The sequence below is a fragment of the Sprattus sprattus genome (assembly GCF_963457725.1).
Source record: "Sprattus sprattus genome assembly, chromosome: 13".
Lineage (NCBI taxonomy): Eukaryota > Metazoa > Chordata > Actinopteri > Clupeiformes > Clupeidae > Sprattus > Sprattus sprattus.
In genome coordinates this window covers 24,377,647-24,396,767 of record NC_137911.1, presented here as the reverse complement: position 1 = coordinate 24,396,767, position 19,121 = coordinate 24,377,647, and the positions used below count along the sequence as shown (strand labels likewise).

The following is a 19,121-nucleotide window of genomic DNA, read 5'->3' as shown; positions in this document are numbered from 1 at the left end:
TTTTATGAACACCTAATGCTCCACTTCTGTACAATGTCTAAAACTCTTAATCTCTTATTAAAACTCTTATTAACTAAAATGTCTGACTCAAAACATGGCAAGGAAGTTAACTGAGCTCAAATGTCCCTCTCTCCCTGTGACCCCTGGTGCCCGCAGGTAAGCAGCCCAAGGATGGCAAGAAGCCAGAGCCATGCAAGCCCATTCTGAAGGTGGAGTACAAGACCACCACCAGAGGGTAAGACGCCACACAGCCGCTAATATCTGTTTGCCTCATGGACGCTCTCACATGCCTAGTTATAGCTCATGACACCAAAGCTGTCTACCACATCCTCAGTTTTAATGTCACACCAACACCCTCTACATCACACCCCCACACACACCCGCAGTCACTGGGTATGGTGATGAGGAACAATGTTTTCACATCCATCAGCATTTGCCAGCAAAGGTCACGCTATAAAAGAGAGAGAACATTTGGTTAGTAGACATCAATTTGATAAATATCTACAGATATCTGTGTTTTCTAAGAAACAGAAGAAAATGTCTGTCGGTATACACCCATGAACTTATATCAGTATCGTGTAAACTGAAAAAGTGGGGAAAACTAAACATAGAACACTCACATACTCACATAACACATGTAGTCGCTGTCACAATTAAAAAGTGTGTGTGTGTGTGTGTGTGTGTGGTGTGTGTCTGTGTGTGTGTGCGTGTGCGTGTTGTGACTGGTTTGTGTGTCTGTGTGTCTTTGTGCATCTGTCTGTCTGTGTGTCTTTGTGCGTCTGTCTGTCTGTCTGTCTGTCTGTCTGTCTGTCTGACTGTCTGCCTGCCTGTCTGTCTGTCTGTCTGTCTGTTTGTCTGTCTGTCTGTCTGTCTGTCTGTCGTCTGTCTGCACTGGCAGGGACCCCTTCATGGTGCTGTTCGGGGGCCTGTCCTACGACACAGTGGGCAGACGGGCCTGCCTGACGGTGATGCACGGGAAGAGCACAGCCGTGCTGGAGATGGACTACCCCATCGTGGACTTCCTCACGCTGTGTGAAACGCCCTACCCCAACGGTGAGTCGGACCCAACCGAGCCAGGCGCTGCTAAACCCAGCCCACAGTCAGTACCAGCCGGTCCAACACCAAACATACAGTAAAAATTATAAATCTCAACCCATGAAGTGACAATTATTTGCTAATTCTGTGCTTCTGTTGACATGAGGGGCTTTTGACATTGCAGAGGCACTATTTACCTTCAGCTATAGGGCTAGCAATGCTATTCCAAGAGACACTGAATTTTTGGATGTATTTGTAGAATAGTCTACCAGCTAACTGTTCTGTAATTCTATAGTCGACTACATTTCTTACGTAACCTTTTCCTCATTTTGACATCGTCATTCCATTCATTAGGAAGGTTGTACATTAGTGTAACTCTAGCTGAAGTGTATGAAAATCATGAGACGCGTGTTGAATCTAACATAAGACTAGACTTAGCTCATACGAAAACAAGCACTCTTTTTTGCTGTGCAGGGTGAATGTCCCTTGTGTGGCCCAGTGTGTCTGCAGACGAGGCTGTTTTCACTCACGTGTAGCTGATGACTCTGCTGCTTTCTCCCTTGTCTTTGGCTGCACAGATTTCCAGGAGCCCTATGCTGTGGTCATCCTGCTGGAGAAAGACTTGGTGTTGATCGACCTGGCGCAAATCGGGTAAGTGAGCCAACCCCTCTGCTCCATGAAACATAACAGCATCAACCCCCCCCCCCCCTCTTCCTCTTACACCCCAGCTCTCTGACTTGTCCAGGTACCCCATCTTTGAGAACCCGTACCCCCTGACCCTGCACGAGTCTCCGGTCACATGCTGCGAGTACTTTGCCGACTGCCCGGCAGAGCTGATCCCGGCCCTCTACTCCGTGGGCTCCAGACAGAAGAGACAGGGCTACAGTAAAAAGGTACAACATCAAAGTCAAAGTCTAAGTAGCCTTATTGTTAATTACTTCACATGTCAAGACATACAAAGGAATCGATAGAACGTTTCCCACTCTCCCACGGTGAAACATATAAAGTGCGCAGGCACAACAGATGAGACAAAGACATTACCTAATATCGTCAATTCCAGCCACAGTCTTAATGGAACACCGCCATTTGTTTTAATGACTGAGCGAAGCTGATTGAGGAATTATTCTGTGCCTCTGTAGTATGACCATTCTTAAAAGTAATAATAATAATATTAATAGTTTGTAATAGTAGTTAATAGTAATAGTTAGTAATAGTAGTTAATAGTAATAGTAGTTAATAGTTGTATTAAAATATTATAATGTAATTCATTTCAGTAATGGTTAGAAATAAAATAGTTGTCCTTGGTTGCACCTATTTAATGTTTAGCATGTGCATATTACAAAGATTGATTGTTAGTGTATGCATATTACAGATATTCTATCTCATGGTATCAAACCACTTAGGGGAAAAACGGTCACATTTATAAATGCAGTATTTTCATCAGGGATGAGATCATCTTTGTTCTTTGTGTACAAGAGCAGATTTAAAAATGTGTTTGATCAAAGCTATTTAACCACCCTCTCTTGTTTACAGTTAAACTTAATCCCATTTGAAAGGAAGATTTAGTCCCGGATTTATCTTAATCCTCATCCAGAGCATATGAGCAATTTTTCAGTTTGTGAACCAGAGATGCAGCTGGGAGCGTCAGCTCTCGTTAGTATTGCTCATGCTGCTTTTCACAGTACATTGGGTGGTTGAGTTTCATATACGATAGACTGTCTAGTGTTTGGTGATGAACTGTGACTGCTCACTAGGCCGGGGAGGTGTGAGTGGCAGGACATCTGGGCATGCTGTCCTGACCTCGGGCCTCACCTGATCACAGGCCTGAGGTGTTACTCGCCTCCCCGGGAGTCCGTCTCACCTCAGATGGCTCTCTCCTTGAGTCCGTCTCACCTCAGATGGCTCTCTCCTTGAGTCTGTCTCACCTCAGATGGCTCTCTCATGGAGTCCGTCTCACCTCAGATGGCTCTCCTCTCAGTGGGCCCATCCCCAGGCTCTGGATGGCAGAGGAGTGTGAGGGAGGATCTGAAATGGCACAGAGTCACTTTAACTTGTAGTTCCCCCGGGTCAGTGAATTTATGGTTTTTATTTATTTTCCCTCCATAGGAATGGCCCATAAGTGGTGGCAACTGGGGCCAGGGAACTCAGAGCTATCCAGAGATCATAATCACAGGGTGAGTGTGCAGCTATGTCCTCTTCGGTTCCCCTTCTATGCGATTACACTAACCCTCCCTCCCTTGGCAAGAATGTCCTGTTATGATTATGATTGCTCCGAGGGTTAGTGGTTTGCTCATGTTTTCCGACGTCGCTGTTCAAAACAGTAGGCCACTTGTAGACATCAGCAACACAGAGAAATGACCGGTCATGAAATATAATCCTCATCGTGGGGAGCTTATTATAGATGTTCAATAGAAGCGGTTGTAAGAGGAGAGATAACAGCTGTCCGGGGCTTCTCCAGAGTGCTTTAGTGTGTCTCGTGTTTCGCAGTTGCTGCTGTCATAGTGACGCTCTTGTGTTTGTGTCCTCTCTCCACTTCAGACATGCTGATGGGTCCATCAAGTTCTGGGACGCCTCAGCAAGTATGTACGGCAGTGTAACATTCACAGACGAAACACACACACACACACACACACACACACACACACACGCACACACACACACAAACCACAGGAGGCCTTGAACTCCACTGTCTCTATATTCACGTTGTAAATAAAGCTGCGGTCATTCTGAGTTGTCCCTATTTTCTGTCGCAGTTATGCTGCAGGTGCTGTACAAGCTGAAGTCGGCTAAAGTGTTCGAAAAGGCGCGCAGCAAGGACAAGGAAGACAAGCCGAGCACGGACATCGTGGACGAGGACCCGTTTGCCATCCAGATCCTGTCGTGGTGCCCGGAGAGTCGCATGCTGTGTGTGGCAGGAGTCTCTGCTCATGTCATCATCTACCGCTTCAGCAAGCAGGAGGTCACCACCGAAGTGGTGCAGGTGTGTGTGTATTTGTATGTGTGTGTGTGTGTGTGTATTTGTATATGTGTGTGTATTTGTGTGTGTGTGTGTGTGTGTGTGTGTGTGTGTGTGTGCATTTGTATGTGTGTGTGTATTTGTGTGTGTGTGTATTTGTGTGTCTATACAGTCTATCATACATTGGTGAAGTAAGCAGAAGATCACTATTGAAAGAGTCTTTGTGTGTTCATGTTTGTACAATCTACGTAAGGGATAATGTATAGTCCGCCAGTCAGCAAAGGAAAATAAATCCCGACAGGACGTGGAGAAATTATGTTTCGTCCTGAGGGAATTGATTTTCCGATACTGATCAATAGATCTCTTTATCCTACTTATTTTACAGTTACTTGCCAAAACGGTAAAAGACATTCCTCCAAAAAAAATTGTTTTAATGATTTTGTTGCTGTTTCGTGACTTTGTGAAAAAAAAAATCTTCATGCAGACAGAAGTTTACTGTTTCAGGTGTTGCTTAGCAACATATTACTTGCTGACTTCAAGTCACAATGAATTTCCACTGAAATGAGAATTAGAAGCACACATGTTCATACATTTTGTTTCCTCCCTAACATACTTTTTGCAACATTCTGAGGAGCTATAATAAAATCATATAACCATCTAAAGGTTTAGGAAGCAGTGTTCAAGACAGCTTGTTCTATGTGAGAAATTTGAATTGCGATCCTCTGTGAATGAATGTGCCTTGTGTCTATGGTGTCCAGCTCTTGGAGGTGCGCATGCCATACGAGCTGAATGATGTGGACTCTCCAGAGGCGGCGGGAGAGACGACCCCCTCTGTGTCCACTCCAGGGGCCTCCTCTAGCCCCCAGTCGGCACTGCCCCCCGTGCACACACACCCCTCCACAAGCAGCAACTCCTCTGATGGACCCCGAGATAACGTGCCCTGCCTCAAGTATGTCCAAGACTGCTGGTTACTGCCTGATACTTGTCCATAGCCCCTCCACCACCACTGCATCTCTTACATTCAGCATTCACTATGTTCTTCAGATCCATTATTTACTTAGGTCCTGGTGGACATACAGAACCCTAACACTCTCAGATGTTTTGTGCACTCTTCACACTCTTAGCACATACATCGGTACTCTGGTGTGTGTATAGCGCTCCCATGAGGACACATTGCCTCTTGTCTTCTCTGCGCCTTTTCACTACTCCCTCTGTCTGCCTCCAGGGTGCGCTGTTCCCCTCTCAAGCAGTCTCCAGGCTACCAGGTGGACCTGGTGGTGCAGCTGCTGTGGGTCAGTGGGGAGCCTCCGCAACAGATCACCAGCCTCGCCCTCAATTCTGCATATGGCCTGTAAGACCCCCGCACTGCCAAACGTATACACTCACATACGTATACACTCACATACGTATACACTCCCACCTACACCACAAAAGAAACTTGCAGGAGACACATTTAGAAGGACCTCAAGCTCTCCTTCATATGAACAGGTTGAAGTCAGAAGTGAAACACAGTTTTCATGCAAAAACAATGAGATTTTGTTGGCTTGGCCTTGTAGGATAACATGAGATCATGTGTAATAAATGGGGAGGTTTAAAACAAACGAACGACCAGAAGTTTGGTTCTACTGCCCAGATAGGTATGTGCTCTAACTTCATGCCTTCTCTCTTTAGGGTCGTTTTTGGTAACTCCAACGGGCTGGCCGTAGTGGACTACTTCCAGAAGACCCTGCTGATGAATGTGGGCGTGCAGGAGCTATACGGCTCAGCCGACCCTTTCCAGAGGCAGCCACGCTCTCCACGCAAGACCCGGCAGCCGTCTGGAGGTGAGAGCCGCTCTGGTGGAGCCTCAATCAGGGCCCAGACGGGTTTACCTTAATAATCTTCAGCAGTCACTCAGATTTATTGTTTTTTATGATTTTTATTAAAAGATGTGGGCCACCTGACTGTTAATGTGCAATTTGCTGGTCTGATAAAGTATTACTGTCTTTATCTGCTCTTTGTCTTCTGCGTAGAGAAATATGATTTTAAAGAAGAAGTGCAGAAAGGAACAAGATTTTGCAGACTTAGTGCAGGGCATCTGCTTTTTAAATCACAACTTTCCCAAACGTGCACAGATCTGAGCTGATACTTCATACACCTATCTGTACCCACAGTCATCTATATGTTCTTTCTTTTATGTCTTACACACACACACACACACCACTCATCTGTTTTTGAAGTGACAGTGGGCAGGGGCTGGATTCAGTGCTGCTCAGCTATATAATGGCTCTCACTGGTTTTAACCAGCCATGGTTAAGTATGATAATAACTATGTGATAATGAATATAATATTTATTTATTTTTATTGACCAGGTGTGTGGGTGTGAAAATGAGCCTATATAGGATGTTCCATGATCCGTAATTCTCACAGTAGGCAGCATAGTAGCTACACAAAAAAAGTTCAATACTCAAAGCATTGAGCCTATGCACTGGATCCAGCTCCTCAGCCCCCCATCGGGTGTCCATGGTGATGATGTTGTTGCTATGGTTTCCTGTGGTTCTTTTGTCATTCTTTCTGACTGTTGGTCTCTCTCTGCGGCTCGGTTAAGGCGTTCCGCCTGTGAGGTCTTGCATGTCCAGACTTTCCAGACTTTCTAGCTTTTATTCTGAGTCTGTGAAAAAACTTCGCACCTCATACTATCGTAAGTCACCTACTGTCTCTGCTCATCACCTCTTTTCTCTTCCTCTACCCCTTCCATCTTTACCTCCCTTTCCTTTCATCCTTCTGTTCATGCACGTGCTTCATTTGGTATTTTAGTTATAGTTTCTGTTGTGAGTTGAACACAAACAACTCCTTTACACACACACACACACATGTATTGTGTAGACACATACACACACACACACACACACACACACACACACACACACACACACACACACATAATCAAACATACACAAACAGAAATCTGTACACACACACACACACACACACACACACACACACACACACATCTGAGACATGAGTTCTAGTACACTCTTCCCAGGTAGATGTAGGTGCTGCTCTTGTCCTGTAGCCCACTACTAGGAGCCAGTCTGTGTGGATGTAGAGCCCATGCATTGATCCTGTAGCCCTGTGTGGTCCTGTGTTTATCAGCGCCAGGCCATCAGCCTTATTGAGCGCTTTAATTGTGTGGCCCCGCACCAAGTATTGAGCCTCTCCACTGATGTGGCTGATAGCTGACACACAATAAAGAGGAGATAATGTGATAATGAGAGCTGGGGGGGGGCTGCCAGCTCAGTCTGCTGTGGGTTACCCTACACCTGCAGCCTGTGTGTGTGTGTGTGTGTGTGTGTGTGTGTGTGTGTGTGTGTGTGTGTGTGTGTGTGTGTGTGTGTGTGTGTGTGTGTGTGTGTGTGTGTGTGTGTGTGTGTGTTAGAGATTAGGAGACGGGAGGTTCCCAGAGGCAGTTAGCGGTGCTAAGACTCCACATTAAATCTAAATGAGAAAGTCCTTTTAAGGACAGCTTTCCCCTAGGTGTGTGGGTGTGTGTGTGTGTGTGTGTGTGTGTGTGTGTGATGTGCATTTGATGAGTGTGTGTGATTGTGTGCGCCTCAGAAAGGTAGTGACAGTGGGAGGACCTTGCTGTTTGTGATGTGCGTTTTGTTAATTTATTTCCCTGCCTAACGTGCGTGTGTTGTTTGTGTGTGTGTGTGTTGTTTGTGTGTTGTTTGTGTGTGCACTCCGCAGGCCCCTGTGATGCTAACGACGGCTCCAATGCCTTAGAGGACCGCTGCAGCAAATCTCCCACCTCAGGTAAGACGGATAATAGTTTACACCCTTTAAGTGTGTGCGTGTCCTCTGTGAAGTGAATGCACCCACTCATCCACCACCAACACTATATTAAGACACTTTGCACTCCACATTAACATTAAGTGTGCCGAAAGCTGCGATGACGAAGGCCTTGGTCTCGGACTCGGCATGGCAGTTTTCTTGCATTACTGGGAAACAATTGACTGACTTGAAGCCTTTGACTGTCTGTGATGAGCCTTTGATGATTAACTGCCTGCCAATTGGCTGACGAGACGAGTCTTCTGATTGGCTGATGACTGTGTCATTTGCTCTGCGCCATCACACAGGCTCCACCTCTCCCTGCAATTCCGACGAGGAGAACAAACCCCAAAAGTTCATAGATAAGAGTACGGTATTGAGTTTAACTCTCCTAACACTTTTTTTTGTCCACGAGAATGGACAAGGTGTGAGTCAAGCCCTCATGTGTTGTGTTGTATTGTTTTTGTTTTGCTCGAACCATTTCTCCAGTGAAGTCCAAAAGCAGACGCTTTTCCAAGACGGTTTCCAATGACTTAGGTACTGTATGACCGCAGCGAAGACGAGCCCTCGTGCACTCTCTCTACCTCTATTACTTTCCCCCCTGATTGCTGTACTAATCATATGGGTACCTCTGCTGTACTAACTAGGCTGTGTCGAAATTAAAGTGTTGATTTGGTCTTTACACACACACACACACACACACACACACACACACACACACACACACACACACACACACACACACACATTTACATTACATTAACATTTAGTCATTTAGCAGACACTTATATCCAAAGCGACTTACAAGGATGTATATACATTTTGTTTTACATCTACACTGATGGCCGCTGCACATCAGGAGCAATTAGGGGTTAAGTGTCTCGCTCAAGGACGCTACGACAGTGAGGAACCGAGCTAGCAACCTTCTGATTACTAAACGACTTCTCTACCTCCTGTACCACTGTCAACCCACATACACATAGACACACTCACACACACGCACACGCACGCATGCATTCCCACACTCACAACCCTGTGTGGGAGACTCGCTCGCATCGCTCCAACCCCGTCCAGGTGATGAATGATGGGCATGAATCTGAATATGACAAGTTATAGCCTGGAGCCCCGACCCCCGACCCCCGACCCCCGGTTGACCTGCTTTAGACTTCCTGCCAGGTGCATGGACGCTCTGCATCTGGATCTTCCCTTTCCTCTGAATGTGCTTCGGGTGATTGGAGGTGGGGGGGTTGGTGTGGGGTGGCCTCTAACACCACTAATCAGTCCTGGCTCTGAATCCTTCTTTAACCCCCGGGTCTATGTTTACTCACTGACTGTTAACGTGCAGACTGTTTAGATAGGGGAACCTCATTTGAAGCTTTACTCATAGTAGATGAACATTAGGTCGGTTCCTTCCTGAAGGCGATCCCATCACGTAAAGTCCTGGAATCAGTTCTGAAATCTTATCCCACAAAGGAGTAAATATGTTAACCCACGTGAATTGGGGCAATTTTACATCATCGGGGGCGTCTGTGAGATGTTATCTATTTGATTTGTGTTTGTTGATGTTATCTACCACAACTAAAAGCAAGACTGAGGTTGTCTGTGGTAATGGATGAATACTTAATGCTAGTCTGTTAGCTGTTGCTCTGCATTAAAGGAGAGCTCCGTAGTGGGAAGAGTGGGCAGTCTGAATAATGATTGGGGGTTAAGTGGGTGGCTGCTCTGTGTTCACATCTGATTGATGGGCCATATGCCCGGGTCTCCACGCCATCTGCCTGAAGAGTCCTGCTCGTCCTCTGCCAGGTCCATCGCTCACAAGCAGACGAAAGCTCTGAGTGGTCAGGCTCACAGCCAGTCAAATTCAGCTGTGACTTATAGTGATTAAGTTCACAGCCAATCAAATTGGCCAATCAAAATGGGAGTTTTATGGGAGTTTCCTACCGGAGGGAATGGGGCTCTTGTCTGATCTTATGTGATTTCATTGAGGTATCACTGATCCCAACTGAATTAAGGCTGCAGTTCACAACTTTACATTACATGAGAATGAAAATGTCTTCCTTTTTTTTTTTGAAGAAGAAGGTTTGATGAAATATGTATTTATAAGTACTAGCGTTCATTCACAGAAGCACTTACTGCAGTCACTACCATTGTTTCCTGGTACATTAAAAAGGTTGTGAACTGCTGCAGTACATTTCAGCCCTCTCTTCCTTTCTAATGAACTCATGTAGTTTCTCTTACAGCGAGACTAACCTTGTTTCATGTTACAGGCTCTTCGCATTGTGTGCATGATCAGTTCTGCTCTGTTGTCGATCTCCTGTGACGTCTTGACTAGTCTCTGTTGCCGACTGGCTCCGTTTCATGATCTTGTCTCGACCGTCGTCTTCCTGATGTGATCTTCTGACTGACGCCCATCTAACCACCATTCTGGCTTTTCTCCTCCGATCTCCCTTTCTCTCAGAAATCAGTCCAGAGAACGCCTCCGCCGTTAACCTAAACTCCGCTCCCCCGTCGCTAACTCCCATTTCTCGTGCACTGTCCTCAGTATTCATGTGTGTGAACAAGGAATGTTTCTCTTTTACAGCGAAGATGTCACGGAAAATAGGCACGGGCCCCGATCAGAAGCAGGACTCTGGTAAGCCGGGGCGTCTAATTGGCTGCTTTGGTCCCTACGTTTTTAGTTTGTAGGTGTAGTGAGTCGAGCTTTACTCCCCCTACAGGTGCAGTTCCTCTACACTGTTTGTGTTTGTTTGTGCTGTGAGTGAGTGTTTGTTTGTGCTGTGTGTGTGTTTTTTTTGTTAGTTTGTGCTGTGTGTTTGTGTTTGTTTGTGCTGTGTGTGTGTGTGTGTGTGTGTGTGTGTGTGTCTGTGTGTGTCTCTATTTTTTGTCTAAAGGATGCAATGTACATATGTGTGCGATTCTGAAGCATTACTTGCTCAACAGTGTGCGTGATTAAAAATCACAATTGTATAATACCTTGCTCTGCCGAAATGTGTGTGTGTATGTGTGTGTGTGAGAGCAGCAGAGCGCCTTCAAAGACGGCGTACCCTCCCCAATAAGAAGCGTGTGTGTTGTGTAAAGTCAGCCATTGTGGCCAGAAGTAGCCCCCTCAGGAGCCCCATCCTCCGGACACCATCCGCCCCTAACCTCTGTGAGTGGCCCCAGCATGGCTGCTGTTGGCTGGGCTGGAGAACTGCGCCTAATCCCCCCCCCCCCCCCCCCCCCCCTTGGTGTGGGCCTGGGCTGGTTGAGTGACTAACATCCCTACCCTTCTCACCTGAGGGACCCTGGTTGTCCTCAGAACTTAGGGAAGGTGTGCGTCTCAAACGTTTCTAACGTGAGCTGAACTCTTAATCCTCTCACTCCAAGCTACCTGGGCTCTACTAAAGGGAGTGAAACAGGTTTTGAGTGTGTGGTTTCAGGGGGTCTGGTGAGGAGGAGTGTAGGAGATGGATTGTTGTTGATGGTGGCAGAGTGACTAATACAACTAATGCCTTTCTAATTCCACTACTCTCCACCCGCTGGCCTGAAGCTGAGACCTTGGCTGCCCTCCAAACAGCTCTCTTCTCTGCACTGGGTGTTCCGCAGAGTTTGTTGTTGTTGTTTGTTTGTTTGTTTGTTTGTTTGTTTGTTTTACTGACAGTATTCAGGTGGTGTGGCAGTCTCTTCAGTGAGATTGAAGTGAATGTCTGCAGTGCAAAGCTTTGGGAGGGCAGTCACCTTGTGGAATATGACAGAGTGATTATGTGCTTGTTGGCACATAAAAAAAAACTTACACTTGTGAGAGTGTGTGAGAGTGTGTTCTGAGAGGTTTCTGTGGCGTTTTTATAATAATGTCATGGTGTGGTGGGTACTGTTTGTTTGTATGTTTGTTTGGTTGCTTTGTTGATGCTTACTTTAATCCCTTGGGTCCTAGTTTGTGTGCAGAAACTCGGGCGAAAACGGAGTATTACAGAGGATATAGGCAGGGAATATTGGATATAGGCAGGGAACATTTGCATGCGCTTCTCACAAACCATCACTGCCAGAGTCTGATTTATCTATCTAGCAAAAAATATAACGTTCCCTTTATTGGAAGTGTGGCACATTATGCCTACATATTTCTCTATTTCTGCAAAGGAGAAAGAGCAACCTTTGTTATGGGTTCATGCAATTAGTCTATCTCTGATATCCTTGAAGTTAATGCATATCATGGCAGGCTTTTAAGAAAAGAATAATGGGTTTGTTTTAAAAGGTTAAACCCCTTGAAAGACTCTGGGAGGAGGAAGACTTGAATTAACTGCTCATTTAGCAGTAAACGAACGTCCCCTATGATGTAAATGCACATTTCTTGTTAGTTCTATTCACATATTGTTGTCTTATTAGACTTAGGCAGAGGAAATGTAATGCCACACCAGCGCAATTTCCACAAAAGATCTCTTTTCTTGGCCGCAGTGGAACACAGAAAGAGATTGCATTCAAAGGTTGATCCAGCTGTTTTTATTCCTCAACATAAACATAGATCACAACCTCCCATATCTTGTGCATTCCTCATCCATTTAGGCTACTGGTCACTGCTGCGCTTGTTTTACGCATCAGGCTCTGGGATATCTCATATCGTCAGTATATCTACACATAGTCACAAGTAGCCTCGTCTTACTCAAATAAAGGCTATAATATGTCCAGTCTTTCCCAAATATGCAGAGCTCATCTAAACAGGTTTTCACTCACCTGTTTGGTTCTGCTGGGTGCCTAGATGCAGAATGGACGTGAGATGGGCTGTATTGATCTTGACCAAAATAACGTAGAGCTTGTCATGGAATCTTAGTAAACAAAGCACTTTCTTTTTTTACAGGCACAAAACTACATACACTTATTAATAATAGTTCAAAGGGATTTGGCTTGGGCATTTTAAAAAAAAGCTACAATTATGTGTCAATTAGTTAATTTGAATAACAAAATAAGCACTATGATTTATCCCTTGCAAAAGCACTCCTTGGGAACACCGTCCAGAACCTGCAGTGTTACTGACGACGTCCCTTACATTGGAATCTCATCTGACGCATGATGCACACACACACACACACACACTAGCATGCTGCTGATTGGTCTTAACCAAACCTTTCGCAAATTAATTTCTCACTGGCTCTGCCCACTCAGTGCCTTTGATCACACATGTATCGTTCCCTCAGAAGCAGGTTTTTTGCACTGCCGTTTCCGCCAGACGTTTTGGCCCTCAAACTCGGGGGCCCCTTGTGTGTTCTGATGGCGCCCTCGTTAAAAGAGCCATCCTCGCATACTTCCTTTTAAGTTTGACCTGCAAATGGCAGACTTCTGTAGATCTGTCTACTCACCCTAAAATTGGATAGAATGTGATTTTCTTCAAAAACTAAAAATGTTGGAGTATTGCGAAAAAGATGGGATCACTGATTTTGTCTGTATTACCACTATAAGTGTCTCTAAACTTGCTGATCTTCTCAAACCAAGGAAGTATGGGAGGAAGGCCTGTTAACAAGTGAATGCCACTTTGAGGATTTGTGTATTTATATTGATGTTTACATTTACCCACCTTCTCTCGTGTGGCACTGTCTAATTTTCCTCTTCTCAACTTTTACAGCAGGGAGATCTGTGGGATATTTAATGATCTGGAATCAGGCCTATAACTCTGGCTTCTCTTACTAGTCAGACACACACTTCATCTTTATTGCATAGGTCTTAACACACTCACACACACACACACACACACACACACACACACACACACACACACCCACACCCATACAGTATGTATATATATGTGTTTATATGTTTAGACATTATAAATTCTAATGCACACACAAATAGATAGCCCTTTACACACACCACACACACACACACACACACACACACACACACACACACACACACCCTCTCGTACGTGTGTGCTTGCAGATGTGAAGGACCCCACTAACGCACAAACACACACAGAGGTAGTCTGTTAAACACACACCCTGTCCTCGTGCCTGTGCTTGCAGATGTGAAGGACCCCACTAACGCACAAACACACGCAGAGGTAGTCTGTTAAACACACCCCCTCTCCTCGTGCCTGTGCTTGCAGATGTGAAGGACCCCACTAACGCACAAACACACACACAGAGGTAGTCTGTTAAACACACCCCCTCTCCTCGTGCGTGTGATTGCAGATGCGAAGGACAGCTCGTTCAGCCGCTCGCGCAGCTCCAGCGTGACGAGTCTGGAGCGGGAGGCGCGCGAGGTCATCACCTCCTTCCACTTCTGCGAGACCATGAGCAGGAAGGGCGAGGCGGTGCCCGGGCCCAGCCTTTGGGTTGGCACCTCGCAGGGCAGCATGGTGGTGCTGCCACTCGCCGTGCCCGCCAGCAGCGAGCTCCGCATGCAGCAGGCACCCGCCGTCTCCTTCGGTGGTGGGTATCCGACTGTGTGTTATTTGGGAAGTAGATCATTAAAGGGGGTGTGTGTGTGTGTGTGTGTGTGTGTGTGTGTGTGTGTGTGTGTGTGTGTGGGTGTGGGTGTGGGTGTGGGTGTGGGTGTGGGTGTGGGTGTGGGTGTGGGTGTGTGTGTGTGTGTAGAGAGTTGTTTCCTTTTTGGGACCTTATCTTATTGTCTTTCTAGATCCTTACTGCCCTCTCTTACTCTCTTCTTCCTCTTTGTCTCTATCTCTCTCTCGCTCTCCCTTTTTGTCTCCCTCTCCAACCTCCCTCTCTCTCTCTCTCCCTCTCTCTCCCCCCGTAGGCACAGTGACGCGCCTGAAAGGCTGTGTCGTTACCATGGCCACCCTGGACTCCACCGGCGCCCCTCTGCTGCCCCCGTACGAGGTGTGGTACGACCCCAATCTGCCGGACGAGCGAGAGGAGAAGGACCGCTGGAAGCGGCGTCGGCCCGCCTCTCCCCCCGGCGGCCCAGAGGCGGCGCCAGAGACGCACTACGTGGTGCTGTGCTCAGAGAAGCAGGCCGAGGTGCTGGTACTGCCGTCGCAGCACAGCGCCTTCAAACACAACATCACCGAGGCCTCGTTCGTGCTGCGCGCCGACGTGGTCCAGATGCCTGCCGGCAGCTGCATCGCCTGCTTCTGCGCCAATGGGCACATCATGACACTCAGGTAACTAAGCCATATGTGACACCATAACTTGGCATCCCATAAATACTACAGCTTGGTAGATACCTCATAATCTCTACTCTAGCTTCTCTGGGTCTCCATCCTTTCCTTTCCGAAAGTCGTTCAGTAATAGAAACCTCCAACTGAAACTGAAACTAGTTAATTTCTATAACTTTAACAACACAACAGGAGGAGAGCATACTAATCTTTTCTCCCCTCTGTCTTTGTCACTTATCTTCCCTTTCTCTCCCAGTCTGCCTGGCTTGCGGCCTCTGTTGGACGTGAACTACCTGCCTCTGACGGACATGCGCATCGCCAGAACCTTCTGCTTCTCCAACCTGGGCCAGGCTCTGTACCTCACTTCTCCCACAGAGATACAGCGCATCACCTACAGCCAGGAGACGTGTGATAACCTACAGGTACGTGTGTGTGTGTGTGTGTGTGTGTGTGTGTGTGTGTGAGTGTGTGTTTGTGTCTGTGTGTCTGTGTGTCTGTGTGTCTGTGTGTCTGTGTGTCTGTGTGTCTGTGTCTGTGTGTCTGTGTGTCTGTGTGTCTGTGTTTATGCATGAATGGGCATACTATCAGTATACTGCAGGTATTTGGCAGTTTTGTGGGAGGCTTTAGTGTGTGAAGTTTTTTTTTTTTTTATGGCAAAATGTTTTGAGCACATGGACATGTCTGATAAACGAGGTGTGTGTGTGTGTGTGTGTGTGTGTGTGTGTGTGTCTGTGTCTGTCTGTGTGTGTGTGTGTGTGTGTATCTGCCATTGTGCACACAGGAGATGCTGTGTGAGCTCTTCACTCCAGTGGAGACTCCGGAGGCGCCTAACAAAGGCTTCTTCAAGGGTCTGTTTGGAGGAGGGGCCCAGTCTCTGGACAGAGAAGACCTCTGTGAGTGCACAAGCACCCAACTCTACAGCTCCACTACATTTAAACCAGGCTTTCACATCATCATCTCCACTAGCCCACACTACAGACCACAGAGCTCCAGTCTTACAGCTGGCCTAGCATGACCGCTAGACATTGAACACTTGAGCCAGTAGATCCTTGTGATCTAAAGCAGAAACGTCCTCATTACTGAACTAAACTGCACAAACAGCCACGTTATTCCTGTTTTTTTTTTTTTTTTAAACGTCCACCTTGTTTTCACTGCTGTAAGAAATTTAGCTGACCTACATCATTTTGAACCTTAAGCAAGTAAATCGTTTTTTAGAGGAATGTGAACTGGCATTTGGTAGTGGACTTTGCATTTTGCTAATATCCTGGCCTTTATCTGTAATATCATGCAATATCGTTTACCTAAAGTTTATATTATATTCTGTGCATGAAAATTGCTGTACTTGGTATATTGGTAATTTTTGGAGAATTGTTTTCTTTACTTTTCTTATTTTCTACATTGTAGATTAATACTGAAGACATTTAATCTACGAAAGAACACATATGGAATGATGTACTAAACAAAAAAAGTGTTATCTACCATGTAGAAAATGATAAAAGTAAAGAAAAAACTTCTCCAAAAATGAGAAGGTGTGTCCAACTTTTGACTGGTACTGTACGGTGAAGTCACCCTCTGATTATACTGTGTGCCATGTGAGTCTGTGTTAGACATGTTTCATCTGCTGTAGTCACTTGACATATACTTGGTGTTCTACTCTGTGTGTGGCAGTTGGCGAGGTGGCAGCGGGTAAGGCCTCACGCAGCATGGCTCAGCACATCCCTGGGCCCGGGGGCATGGAGGGCATGAAGGGGGCAGCAACGGGCATAATGGGTGATCTGGCGCGCACCCGGATGGCGCTGGATGAGAGAGGGCAGAAACTGGGCGAGCTGGAAGAGCGGACAGCCGGCATGATGCACAGCGCAGACTCCTTCTCCAAACACGCCCACGATGTGAGTGCTTTGTCTCTCTCCACCGCTGCTATCTTCTCTTTCCTCTCTCTCTCTCTTTTCTCATTCTCTCTTTCTGCCACAAAGTGTGTGTTTTAAAGTGGCACTAGTGGTGTTGACCATAGTTCATAGCAATCACACTTAAGCAATAAGCCCCAAGAGGCCGTGCTTTGCGCTGATTTTAGAACAGGTGTTAAACCCCCTTACCTGTTCTAAAATCAGTGCAAAGCACGGACTCGCAGGGCTTATTGCTTTTCTAAACCTGTTACTACACATATTTGATATGGTTTGATAAATAAAGACAATTCAATTAAAGAAACAATAGTTTAATGATAAACCGCCATTCTTCCGCCACTAAAAATTATAGTTCCTTAATAAATCGTTGCCACGCAACCCTTGAAGCAACGCAACAGCCAGATGGAACACTGGGTATGAAATGCGCTATATGAATGCCTTGCCGTTCCCTGCGCAGTAATATGGAATGTAATCAGGTCAAATTGTAAGGTAATGCTGGATTTTACAACAGCTTTTAGCCAATCACAATCAAGGATTTGAACAATCAGGTTTAGAATATCAAATCTACAATGACATAAGCGCTCTGTCAGTATCATGCAAACTCACACCATTCTTCTTTATATCTTATTTTTTTCACCCCCTTGCCCACAGATAATGTTGAAGTGCAAAGATAAGAAGTGGTACCAGCTCTGATGCCAGTGCCAGAGGGTCGATGTGGCTGAGGACCCCTCTCTCCTCCTCCTCCTCTTTTCTTTCTCTCTCTTTCGCTCTCCTCCTCGTCCAGTTCTCCTTTCCTCCCTCCCTCCGTCCCGGAGAGCTGACTGATTGACAGACTGCCACTTCTTTTCGGAGCACAAAACTCACCCTGTACGACCTCAGTCATCAGAGGGGAGCCAAACACGCCAGAGAGACAGTGACCTTTCCCCTGCCTCTCCACAACAACCCTGATTCCCAGCCCTCTGAGTGCTGAGGAGGAGAGAAGGAGAGAGGGAGAGAGGGAGGACGAGGTTGGAGGAGAATATGAGGAAGTGGAGGACAAGGCGAGGATACTCAGAACAGCCTGTGTCTTGTTCACATTAGCCACGCTGCCATACTACTACTACTACTACTACTGCTGTTAAGGAGAGAAAAAAAACTACTGAAGGACATTTGATGCCTCCTCCCTCTGAGGTAAACAGGAAGTAGATAGGCCAAGGAATTCTGGGTGTTGTAGTTATAGACACTGGGAAGGGAAGGGGAAGGGCACGGCAGGCAGACACGACGGACTCTCTCTCTTTTCCCCACATCCAGTGACTTCAATCGCTTATCTGCTGTGCATTTTATATGTTTGCCCCTCTCACTGCACCCCCATGCCATATCCCCACATACTGTTTTGTTTAATGGGAAAAAAGCCAGATTGTCTTATTCAAAGATATGATGCTGATAATGACGATGATGAAGTAGTTCATGACAGTAAGACTGTGATGAAGATATTGTTGTTGATGATGATGGAGATGACCCTGACAAAATGCCATTAATTATACCTACTAAGGGCTGGCATTTTGCTGTATGGAATACATATCCTGTGCTGATGTCACCCTAGATCAGGCTGTGGATGTAAACGGAGAATAGCAGAGCAACTCTGCCTATTACAGCATGATCGGGTTTGCTGGGATCTTATCATAAAAAAACCTTAATATGGATGCGGAATGTTTTTCCTTACACAGGCATCACATGCAACACACACACACACACACACAGACAGACACACACACACAGACAAAGACACACAGACACATACACACAGACAAAGACACACAGACACACACACACAGACACACACAAACACATTTATGTTTACTCACAAAAATGAAAATGCATCCATTCACACACAAACACAAGTAACATTAGTCTTCTGTCAGACACACACAGAGATACACACATCTGCATACACACACTGTCTGTCCGCGCCTGCGTTGTGGGGTCGCTGAATGCACTGTACTGCAGATCTGTGAAGTCGGAGCAGACAGAGCTGCAACCTCTGTGGATTAAGTCATTCAGACACCAGAGACATGCTGCAGCTTTTGGCTCTGTATGTATGTATGTATGTATGTGTGTGTGTGTGTGTGTGTGTGTGTGGTGTGTGCGATGTCACCTGTTTTCATCTTTTCTCTCTCTCTTTTTTTTTAAATTACCCTGACAAGGCAGGTCTTTAGTCATTTGTCTGTTTGTGCACTGTCAGAAAATATAGGCTAACAATCTAAACACACAAACCCCTCCGGTCCTGTGTGTGTGTTTGCAAGCGTGGTAGAGTGTGTGTGTGTGTGTGTGTGTGTGTGTGTGTGTCGTTGT

General features: G+C 46.2%; 1 protein-coding gene across 1 annotated transcript in view; it reads left to right on the top strand.

Moving 5' to 3' along the window:
• Positions 1 to 18,900, top strand: part of stxbp5b (syntaxin binding protein 5b (tomosyn)) — a gene marked incomplete at its 5' end in the record, with an annotated part of 32,392 nt that extends 13,492 nt beyond the window's left edge. Inside the window, 21 exons of the mRNA XM_080850748.1 lie at positions 157 to 235; positions 899 to 1,053; positions 1,614 to 1,686; positions 1,781 to 1,928; positions 3,142 to 3,209; positions 3,574 to 3,614; positions 3,789 to 4,015; positions 4,750 to 4,940; positions 5,217 to 5,342; positions 5,663 to 5,814; positions 7,722 to 7,787; positions 8,111 to 8,170; positions 8,292 to 8,339; positions 10,384 to 10,434; positions 10,819 to 10,950; positions 13,961 to 14,200; positions 14,529 to 14,895; positions 15,146 to 15,311; positions 15,671 to 15,782; positions 16,558 to 16,778; positions 17,442 to 18,900. Of these exons, the coding sequence (XP_080706874.1) occupies positions 157 to 235; positions 899 to 1,053; positions 1,614 to 1,686; positions 1,781 to 1,928; positions 3,142 to 3,209; positions 3,574 to 3,614; positions 3,789 to 4,015; positions 4,750 to 4,940; positions 5,217 to 5,342; positions 5,663 to 5,814; positions 7,722 to 7,787; positions 8,111 to 8,170; positions 8,292 to 8,339; positions 10,384 to 10,434; positions 10,819 to 10,950; positions 13,961 to 14,200; positions 14,529 to 14,895; positions 15,146 to 15,311; positions 15,671 to 15,782; positions 16,558 to 16,778; positions 17,442 to 17,483 (2,765 nt within the window). The 3' untranslated portion in view covers positions 17,484 to 18,900. The remainder of the gene's footprint in view (positions 1 to 156; positions 236 to 898; positions 1,054 to 1,613; positions 1,687 to 1,780; positions 1,929 to 3,141; positions 3,210 to 3,573; positions 3,615 to 3,788; positions 4,016 to 4,749; positions 4,941 to 5,216; positions 5,343 to 5,662; positions 5,815 to 7,721; positions 7,788 to 8,110; positions 8,171 to 8,291; positions 8,340 to 10,383; positions 10,435 to 10,818; positions 10,951 to 13,960; positions 14,201 to 14,528; positions 14,896 to 15,145; positions 15,312 to 15,670; positions 15,783 to 16,557; positions 16,779 to 17,441) is intronic.
• Positions 18,901 to 19,121: the final 221 nt, after the last annotated feature.